Raw genomic sequence first — 11,484 nt, forward strand, 5'->3', positions numbered from 1 at the left:
AGCAATGTTCCTTATACATGAATGAAGAGTCTTTTATGCTATACATGATCTTGTAGATAACTAGAGTAGATTGTGACTTAGTAGATAGTAGATAACTTGGAATCCATTCTCTAGCTAATCCAACGTCACCTACATATATGAGGAGTAGTCTATTTTCTAATCGCTGTGTTATTTACCCATGAACTTATAATTCATTATCATTATCTTTATAGTTTACCCCCTGCCAAAGTAAGTGACTGTGTGACGAGTTCCTCATTAGTAATCATGTTCTTGCAAGTTTATCTCTAGTCTATGCCTTGATAGGTTTATCCTTATCTTCATTTAATCCTTTTTCTTCTGAGCAAAATTATAATAACGATACCTGAAATACTTATCCTGGTGAAATGCTACAATGAGATGTTTTATCTGTGCGATTGCGGATAGAATAGATTATTTTCTAGAGAGCCTCCATATTTATAAATACCTTTGTACACTGTGGCACCATGCTGGGGATGACAACCTAGTATCTAAGTGGTGTTAGCTAGTGTCAATAGAGACATGAACTCCAAACTCCTGAACATCATGATGGGGCTGAGGCAAAGTGGGTGAAATCCGTCCGCCATCCAGGCTTTCCCTAAGAGGGAAAGGAGAGTAACACGCAGAAGGCCCTTACTTGGCGCGCCAACTGTCGGTGTCTGGACTCGGGATCCAGGCACTAACGAGTGATGAGTCTGTGTGCCCTCCTAAACCCGAATGGTGATGCAAGAGAACACAAAGGATTTATACTAGTTCGGGCCTCGAATGCCCTACGTCCAGTGAGAGAGTCGGTGTCTGTATTGCCTTGCACCCGAGAGTGCCTGTAGTAGGGGTGTACAAGGTGGTTGCGAGAGAGGGCTAAGTCCCAGGTCTCGGCTTTGGGAAGTGAGTGGAGGGAGGCTCAATGTCTTGAGTCCCTATCTCTATGTCAGTAGAGTGGCGTGTGCTGCTTGTGAACTACACTTGTGCCTTGTGTGCCGTGATCTCTAAAGGGTGCCCTGCCTTCCCTTTTATAGCCGCAAGGGGTGGCAGGGTTTTTACATGTGTTAGCCTATAAATTATCTCTTGTAGAAGGTGGAGTGACAGTGCCGACCCTGTGGAGATTGGCTACTTTGTCCTTGGGGTATGGCTGACGGCGTGGTCGTCTTCTGTGGAGCATCGCCGAGCCTTGTTTCGATTGTGGAGGTCGGGTCTGGAGCACTGCAGCTTGTCCTATAATAGTAAAACAGTGACTGCCAAGGTATGGTCACAGTGGCAAGGGTTAATCTTCTCCCATTCCTCTTTTACTGTCGGACAATGCCCTACAGTGACAGAGGTAAGGTGCCACAGTGATGGGAGTTGTTGGAATAGTAGTCGACGCGCCCTGCTGCAGCGTGGGAGGCATGGCACACGTCGTGTTAGGGGTACAACCACAGTGTACTAGAAGCCTGGCTTTGAGGCTGAGGCTCGGGCGAGGCGTTAATTGCGCTCGAGGCTGGGTGATGCGACATGTTGTTCTGATCTTCACAACGTAGGATGAACATTGATAACTAGCTAAAGAACAGCCGGATAACTTGCTGCAAGCAGCGATAACTAGTGCAACCTGGCAAATAAAACTCGAAGCCAACCACCGTCTTTAACCGGCAACCTGAATCGAGGATTCGCCCAACCACACTCTCAAAGAACCAACCAACACAGTGTACAATCAATCAAGGAATACCTTGAAGGGAGTAGGAGCACCAATTGGGAGCGGATGAAGCCGCCGCCTATGTAATCCCGCGAGGAAATCACAAGAGCAAAGGGGTAGAGATCACTCTCTGAATTTGTTAGCACGCAATTGAACAAAGGGGTTCTGTATTTCAATTATCAAAGTCTGAGATTACAATGAGTCTTAGGGGGTATTTATACTAGCAACAGCCCTGCTAGATAGGTATGAAAACGAAATAGAGTTTCTGAGGGAAGGCAATGTGAAAGGTCCCCTCGAAATGGATTCCCGAAGTGGCTTCGCGTGACTGTTAGCCTCTAGAGCAGTTTCCAATAAACTGACCATAACTTTTTTATTGGGAAGTTCAAATGATAAACCGTTTCTTGGGTGTGAAACTAGACTCAAAGGGCTTTCCAGAAATGTATGCCAACCAGCATGAAACATTGTGGATTGGTACAGTTTTACTTGGCAAGTTGTACCAACATTCTGTCACGACAGACTGTTGACCTTCTGAGCAGTCTGTACTAATTCTGGTCTGCAGGCAACATGGAGTATCCAAACTGGTCGCCACTAGATTTATTGGAAAGTAGACTCTTCAAGCTTTCCAACAAGTCCTCATGGACCTTCATAGCTTTTGTGACTAAAAAGGTATGAAGATTTCTTGCACTGGTCCGTTTTTGACTTCTTCTGGAACTTGCACTGGTCCGTTCTTCAGGGTCCGATTCATCCTTCTCTTCTTCTATATACCTGAGTACAATCAAGGTACAACACTTAAGTAGTATATAATTCTCATTAATATTAAAATGAATCTCACAAAGTAGCGCGTTGACCTCTTGTTGTAGCTTCTTTGTACGACTACGTGTAATCGGTCCATCGATGACTTGGGCTGGTGTCGGTGTAGGTGAAACTTGAGTAGGTGTAGCTTGACTTGGAGCTTGTGACATCTTGCTTGGTGGCATGGTCATATCATCCTCCCCCCTTGAAAAGGAGTCGTCCTTGACTCTAAAGTGTCTTCACTTGTGAATGGTGAAAGATCAGCAACATTGAAGGAGTTGCTGACGCCATAACTTGCAGGAAGATCAATCTTGTATGCATTGTCATTGATCTTCTCAAGAACACGAAATGGACCATCTCCTCATGGCAGCAATTTTGATTTGCGCTGCTGAGGAAAGCGATCCTTGCGCAAGTGTATCCACACCAAGTCCCCGGTTTCAAATAACACCTTCTTCCTATGTTTGTTCATACTTGCAGCCTTGCGTCCTGCCTTGAGTTCAATTGCTTCCTTAGTCTTCTCGTGTACCTTCTTGATGTATGCAACACGCTTGGAGGCTTCCATATTGGTTCTTTCCTGCAATGGAAGGGGCAACAAATCTCTCGGAGCAATAGGTTTGAACCCATATACAATTTCAAAAGCACACATATTAGTGGTAGAGTGTACTGCCCTGTTATATGCAAACTCCACATGTGGCAAGCATTCCTCCCAAACCTTCAGGTTCTTTTTTACCATTGTTCGCAGCAACATTGAGAACGTGCGATTCACTTTCTTATATTTCACAATGTATGAAAATGTTTCGATGAACTCAACCCATTTGGCATGATGACGGTTCAGTTTTGCTTTTCCTTTCAAGTATTTCAAAGCTTCATGATCAGAGTGAATAATAAATTCTTTTGGCCATAAGTAGTGCTGCCATGTTTCAAGCACACGTACCAAAGCATATAATTCTTTATCATACACAGAATATTTCAGTTGAGCGCCTCCCAAGTTTTCACTAAAATATGCTACGGGTTTTTCTTGTTGTATTAAAACTCCTCCTATCCCAATTCCACTAGCATCACATTCTATTTCAAAAGTTTTAGTGAAATCAGGAAGAACAAGTACAGGTGCTTCAATCAAACGTTTCTTTAATTCTTGAAATGCATTTTGTTGTGATTTTCCCATTTAAAGTCAACATCTTTCTTTGTCAATTCATTCAAAGGAGCAGCGATGGTACTGAAATCTCTCACAAACCTCTTATAAAAACCAGCAAGGCCATGAAAACTTCTTACTTGACTTACATTCGTTGTAGTTGGCCAATCCTTGATGGCTTTCACCTTGCTTTCATCCACTTCTATGCCTTTTCCTGAAACAACAAAGCCAAGAAACACAACATGGTCTGTGCAAAAACTGCACTTCTCAAGATTAGCAAATAATTTCTCCTTTCTAAGCTCTTCCAAGACTTGCCGAATATGTTTCACATGTTCCTCAAAAGACTTGCTGTAAATTAAGATATCATCGAAGTAGACAACAACAAACTTTCCAACGAAAGCTCTCAAGACATGGTTCATTAATCTCATGAAATACTAGGAGCATTAGTCAAACCAAAAGGCATAACTAACCATTCATACAGCCCAAATTTTGTTTTAAATGCAGTTTTCCATTCATCCCCTGTTCTCATTCTTATCTGATGGTATCCACTTCTCATATCAATTTTAGTGAATATGGTGGAACCACTTAATTCATCAAGCATGTCATCTAAACGTGGGATAGGATGGCGATAGCGAACAGTGATGTTATTTATAGCTCTACAATCAACACACATTCTCCAAGAACCATCTTTCTTAGGTACTAAAATTATAGGAACAACACAAGGACTTAAACTTTCACGAATAAAACCTTTATCAAGAAGTTCTTGCACTTGCCTTTGTATATCCTTTGTTTCTTCTGGATTGGTTCGGTATGGTGGTCGATTAGGTAGTGCAGCCCCTGGAATTAGATCAATTTGATGCTCAATCCCACGAATTAGAGGTAGTTCCGCCGGTGTTTCTTCTGGAAAGACATCTCCATAATCCTGCAAAAGATGAGACAGAACACTAGAAAGAGAGGTCATGTCGTTAGCTGAAATTAAAATGTCTTTGTACACAAGTACAAAGAGTACTTGTTCAGGGTTATTCCTCACTTCTCTCATTTGAGATTTTGTGGCTAGCATGACTAAATTCTCCCCCTCTCCTTTCTTTTTCCCCCTCAAATTTGGCTTGTGGCACTCACTCACCGAATTTTGGATGGCACTCAATTTCTTTTGCTCTCCTTCCTCTCTACTCACTGGAACAATTTCAGATTTCTTTTGTAAATGTTCAGCCATGATTTGTTGGGGTGTCATAGGCTTGAGAACAAAATTCTTTCCCTTTTGATTGATATTGAACTGATTTGTTCTCCCACAATGTTGGCTATATTGATCATATTGCCATGGCCTTCCAAGCAGCAAGTGACACACCGACATAGGTGCCACATCACACTCTACTGTGTCAACATATTCACCAATCCTGAATGGAACGTTTACTTTATATCCAATCTTGATATCTCCCAAATCATTCAGCCACTGTACATGATATGGATGAGGGTGTCGTAGCAGCTTCAAGCCAATTTTATCACCCATCTCACGACTAGCAAGATTATGGCAGCTCCCTCCATCAATAATCACTTTCACCTCTTTATCATGCACCTTTGCTCTAATTTGAAATAATTTATGTTGCTGCCCATTTTCTGCTTCATTTGCCCAAACACTCAAGATTTGAGTCATCTCAAGAGCAGCTCCTTGCTCAAACTCACAGCTAGTAAGTTCCTCATCTCCATGGGCTTCCTCCTCAACTCCTTCTTCACTAGCTGATTCATATTCTCCATCATCATTCACAATGGTCACCTGATTATTTGGACACTCCTTACTTATATGCCCATGGCCTCCACACTTGAAGCTCTGAATTCCACTACTCTTGGAAGTAGAACCCACTGAAGTAGTGGTTGATGCTGCTGGCTTTGAACTTGAGACAACAGTGTTCTTTCCACTAAAAGTACCATGAAAATTAGATCGTGAGCCTCCACTTGAGCTTTTCACCATGGACGGTTCAGCAGCAAATTTTGGTATGGTAAATTTCAGTTTGCCAAAACTTTCTTCATGGTTGCCTCTACTATGACATCGGCGACCAAAACTAAGTTGGAAGCGGTTGCCATCAGCCTCATCTTCAGATTCATCATCATTTCTTCGACTATGTCTTCTTCCTCTACCATGTGCAGCCCTCCGGTTCTTCCGTCCTCCTCTTCTTCCATCACTATCTTCTCTATCTCCACTATGGTTGCTTGCACCATCATGAGGTGGACGATGCCTTCTGATTTCAGTCTTAAGATTCTGAAGATCTTGTGTCAACCTTTCTTGCTTTTCTTCCATGCTTTGTCGGAGTTTATTAAATTGTGTTATGGTGACACGATCTTTGATGTCCACTCGACCCATCTTCCTCTAAGGTTAGCTGAATACAAATAATTTGTATTTGTGGAATATGAAAATTTGGTGGCTCTCACAACTCACCTCTCTAACTACCGAAACTCTTATGAATTCCTCTGCTGCGGATTACAAGGAAATCAAATGTATGGTGGCAACTGAAAGTGATGGCGAGGCGAATACAAGAACAGAGAGTACCGATTACGATGGTTTTTATGTGGAGCTTGGTGGGGAGTAATACACAAGGAATGCAATCTGAATTCTAGTTGTTGTAAAGTTAAGTAACGATCCAAACAAGAAGTTCTCTGCCTAGTGCCGATCAAAAGATTCGAAGTGTATAAATAGATCACACACACGCAAAGAAATTTCAGAATTGATGCAAACAAGGAGTATGGTTGAGATGCAAGTGTTGCAATCAGACCCAACCAAAGTTTTGCACCAAACAAAGATAGCAAACTGGTTGCAGAACTTGATATGAAACTTTCAGCACTTGTGCACATAAACCAACTAATCTTTCAGATTTTCTGTCTGTACCTTTCTCAATTTTTTTTCCACTTCACTTTTTTTTGCACTTTCTTTTATTTTTTTTTGACACACTTTTTTTATATATAGAACTAAAAAACAGAGATCAGATTATGATACTTGCACAACTAAAGACAGAAATAAAACAACAACCAGAAGCTAGATAGGATCAAAGTTAACACAAAGGATGATATAGGCTATAGAGATTTTTTTTGGGGATTTTTAGATATAAAAGAGGCACAAAGAACACACGAATGATAACTGATCAACAACTAAAACAAAGACTCTAATGGACTGCGACTTAACCAAACTCACTAAAATAACAGATTGAAAGAAAGGTCTAAGCAATATATTTTTCTGGCTTTTTGGTGGATAGGACGAAGCAAAAATATATATGTAGCTAGGGATAAAATTCCTACCGTGGTAACGAAAGCTTTGATACCATATAATGCGACACGTTGTCCCGATCTTCACGACGTAGGATGAACACCGATAACTAGCTGAAGAACAGGCGGATAACTTGCTGCAAGCAGCGATAACTAGTGCAACCTGGCAAATAAAACTCGAAGCCAACCACCGTCTTTAACCGGCAACCTGAATCGAGGATTCGCCCAACCACACTCTCAAAGAACCAACCAACACAGCCTACAATCAATCAAGGAATACCTTAAAGGGAGTAGGAGCACCAATTGGGAGCGGATGAAGCCGCCGCCTATGTAATCCCGTGAGGAAATCACAAGAGCAAAGTGGTAGAGATCACTCTCTGAATTTGTTAGCACGCAGCTAAACAAAGGGGTTCTGTATTTCAATTATCAAAGTCTGAGATTACAATGAGTCTTAGGGGGTTTTTATACTAGCAACCGCCCTACTAGATAGGTATGAAAACGAAATAGAGTTTCTAGGGAAGGCAATGTGAAAGGTCCCCTCAAAATGGATTCCCGAAGTGGCTTCGTGTGATTGTTAGCCTCTAGAGCAGTTTCTAATAAACTGACCATAACTTTTTATTGGGAAATCCAAATGATAAACCGTTTCTTGAGTGTGAAACTATACTCAAAGGGCTTTCCAGCAATGTATGCCAACCAACACGAAATATTGTGGATTGGTACAGTTTTACTTGGCAAGTTGTACCAACATTCTGTCACGACAGACTATTGACCTTCTGAGCAGTCTGTACTAATTCTGGTCTGCAGGCAACATGGAGTATCCAAACTGGTCGCCACTAGATTTATTGGAAAGTAGACTCGTCAAGCTTTCCAACAAGTCCTCATGGACCTTCATAGCTTTTGTGAGTAAAAAGGTATGAAGATTTCTTGCACTGGTCCGTTTTTGACTTCCACTGGTCCGTTTTTGACTTCTTCTGGAACTTGCACTGGTCCGTTCTTCAGGGTCCGATTCATCCTTCTCTTCTTCTATATACCTGAGTACAATCAAGGTACAACACTTAGGTAGTATATAATTCTCATTAATATTAAAATGAATCTCACAAAGTAGCGCGTTGACCTCTTGTTGTAGCTTCTTTGCACGACTACGTGTAATCGGTCCATCGATGACTTGGGCTGGTGTCGGTGTAGGTGAAACTTGAGTAGGTGTAGTTTGACTTAGAGCTTGTGACATCTTGCTTGGTGGTATGGTCATATCACTGGGGCTTGTTCGGGGCGGAGTTTGCGCGCGAGGCCCAGGGCCCGGGCGAGACGGAGTCTGCGCCCGAGGCCAAGGGGGACGGATGTTGCTTTACTCTTCTTTTGCCGTTTTTTGTCCCCGTAATTTGGGTATCCTGGTTTATGGTACCTAACATATATTATGATATGCTTTAGTCCAATAAAATAATTATAGATCTACAACTATGAATTATTTTAATTAATTATAAAAAAGCATAGATCTAAAACTACAAAAATAATTTATACTAAAATATACTATATTATGTATTCATTGTGTAGATATGCTCATGTGAAGTCCAAGATTTTCTAATTTCTGATTATTCTTTAATTTATTATGATTTTTTAAAGGTTTTGCCACAACAAATAAAAAAGAAAACTAAAAAACTTTATACTAAAGCATACCATATTATGTGTTGCCAACAAAATTGAATTTTTTATGATTATTCTGTGATTTACTATGATTTTTAAGATTTGAAGAAATAAATTAAAAAGAAAAGGACAAAACCATTGTCATTGTAGCTAAATCCTCATTCACTTAAGTAAAACTGCCTTCAAAACCACTCTATAGAGATAAAACACATGGTTTGAAAAGTTAATGAGATGGTTTGATTGGTTTTGGAGTTGAGAGAGGAAAAAAAACTATCGTGAAAATTAGGGATGAAAATGTAGACTTTGTTCTGATCTATTTGGCCCAGGCCCACTCAAGCGGCCGACGGCCCGATGGACAGATGACAGCCGTATATCACCGGATTCCCCGAGACCTAAAATTCCATCCCCATCTCACTCGCTCCTCCGCCGCCGCCATCCTGCTCGCGGCGTCCGGCTACTGGGAGCCCTGCCCTTCCTTGTTCCATCCGATCGCCCCAGGTCTGGCACCTTATAGATCTGTTTCATATTTACTTATCCTGTTTGGTGGAAAGCCGATTTCTTTCTCTTTCTCGTTGTTATCTCTGATCCCATCTCGTGCTTTTGAGCCCACTGCTTCAGGCCGAAGAGGAGTCCCTTTGTGGATCGGTGGCAAGGCAGAACAAGAAGGAAAGTGCAGTCGGCTCGGGAATCGACGATTTGTTGCTGTGTGCTGGCAGCGATAGGTACTGCCCTTCCTCAAAATATCAGTTGCGAGGAGTAGTACCCAGATGGGGGGAGATTGCCTTTGAAAAGAACTTTGTTTTCCCCCTCCCCTTCCTAATGATCTTTCCTCTAAATTTTGTAATGACTTATTTTTTCTTGATTTTCCCTTCTCTTCCTGATGATTTTCTTTTTCCGTTGAAATTCAGTACAGGATCGTATCGAGGATGACTCTCACGCGACGGTTTCTCAATCTGATCGTGGACAGCCAAATCCGTGGCGTCAGGACGTTGCGCCGCATCGACCTAACGCGCCAGCAATTCTTCAACCCAGGACCACCACCGCCATTACACGGAAACGGATCGGCGGCTGCCGCCGCCAGTGAGGCGTCGGAGTCAACTATGGAGAGGATTCGGCTCCCCCGCCCGATCGTCACGTTACGAGCTTCAGCTCACGACGGCCGTTGGGCGATCCAGTGCTTCCCTCTCGGGGAAAACAAGGTGCTTTGTGCGGACCAGTCTGGGCGCACCTTCCTCTTCGACGCCGACACGCGCCACGTGGTGACTATGCCCAGCCTCCACAAACCCAAAGACACGCCCTTCTCCATCTTCATCCCCAGCGCCAGTGATGACTCTAACAGTGATGGCTTTGAAGATGATGATGATGATGATGTTGGCACCCTCTTTGTCATGGAGGGCTATCCCAGTATGGAGCCAACCTCCGATGACCAGAGCCCCAACGACCAGCCAAGTGATGAGTTCGAGGCATACGTATACGGTAAGCGTAAGCTGGCACACTTCAAGTCCTGGAAGTGCCAACCACTGCCGCCACCGCCGTATGTCCGTGACCCCACGTGGATGAAGTTCCGGCCACAGATCACCACCTACGCAGTGGTCGGCGGCGGCGCCCAGATCTTGATATCAGCGGAGAGCGCCGGAACTTACTGCATGGACACGGCGACCCACAAATGGAGCCAAGTCGGCAGGTGGATGCTGCCCTTGCACGGCAAGATCGAATATGTGCCGGAGCTCGATCTGTGGTTCGGTTTCTCTGCCAAGGATCAGCTGTCTGCTGTAGACCTCTCCAACCTGGATTCCCGGCCGCGGCTAGTGGGCACTTGGAAGGAATTTGAGCGCCCGGAGGACTGGCAGGAATTGCAGGAGCCACAGTTTGTCAGCCTGGGCTCAGGCAAGTTCTGCATTGCAAGGTTCTTCCATACTACGGTAACTGCTGGCTACTATCGCGATGAAGTTACTAACCGGTCATTTGGTGTCTTAACCGGTGTGGAGGTGTTGCCACACGTCTATGAGCGCAATGGGAATGGCAGTCACCATGGCAGCAATGGGAATGACAGTGACCATGGCAGCAATGGGAATGGCAGAGACAATGGCAGCAATGGGAACAATGGCAGCAATGGCAATTCAACCAGCATTTGCAACGGTGGCAATGGCCATGGCAATGGCAACGGTGGCGGTGGCAATGGCCATGGCAATGGCAACGGTGGCAAAAGGAAACTCCGGATGATCAAGCATAAGTCGAGATGTCACGTTTCTGCCAACGGCACCCTCATCGAGTCAGTGTTCTGAATTATTTTGGAATTTGCTTTACTTCGAAGAAAGATTCACTCAGTTGGCTCTTAACTAGTATCATATATAGTATATATAGTATAATATAGTAAGTGGTATGCTTGTATTATTAACGCTGTTAACTTGGACTTTATTGTACTGTTCTGTCTTATCATCGTCTAGTGGCCCAGTAACCCTATTTGTCTCTGAATGACGGGTCAGAGACTAGTCAACGTGTTTTTGTAATTCCAAGATTTGACATGTGAAAGTCTACATGTGTTGCCCATTTATTTATGTCCTCATATCAAGTACAATGGTAGTAAATTATAAGTTGCCTTAATTTTGTCCGTATGTGATTGGTATGGTATTAATGTTCTTTTTTCATATATATATGTTCTAGGACTGGACATCATCAAAAGACTTGCATTTATCTATTTTTTTTATTTTGGTGAGCCCAAGATAGAATTTCGAACTTGCTATCCTCTAGTCTACAACAAGAGCACGAGTAATTTTTTTTTTGGGAACATAAGCTTCATTACTCAAGAGATATCATTACAATCAGACTGCAAGCAGCGTTGCAGGAAGCTAGGAGGTGAAAACCAAACATGAGTATCTAAAGAAGAAGATGCAAAATGGGCACAAGAGTGCGCTGCGAAATTTGCCTCCCGTCTTACATGATTTATCTCAAAAGAAGTGAAGGCAGAAGCTAACTCCTGTATCTC

At 43.0% G+C, this 11,484-nt stretch overlaps 1 protein-coding gene across 2 annotated transcripts; it reads left to right on the top strand.

Annotated features, from left to right (window-relative positions):
* On the top strand, positions 8,836–11,105 carry LOC8082715. 2 transcript variants are annotated; one of them, XM_002452906.2, is made up of 3 exons: positions 8,836–8,996; positions 9,117–9,220; positions 9,407–11,105. In XM_002452906.2, the coding sequence occupies exon 3, from the start codon at positions 9,425–9,427 to the stop codon at positions 10,781–10,783; it is 1,359 nt and encodes a 452-aa protein (XP_002452951.1). In that variant the 5' UTR covers positions 8,836–8,996; positions 9,117–9,220; positions 9,407–9,424; the 3' UTR covers positions 10,784–11,105. The 2 variants fall into 2 exon arrangements, with proteins under 2 accessions (XP_002452951.1, XP_021313974.1); XM_021458299.1 differs by having other exon boundaries at positions 9,412–11,105.

The sequence above is a fragment of the Sorghum bicolor genome, chromosome 4, assembly GCF_000003195.3.
Source record: "Sorghum bicolor cultivar BTx623 chromosome 4, Sorghum_bicolor_NCBIv3, whole genome shotgun sequence".
Classification (NCBI taxonomy): Eukaryota; Viridiplantae; Streptophyta; class Magnoliopsida; order Poales; family Poaceae; genus Sorghum; species Sorghum bicolor.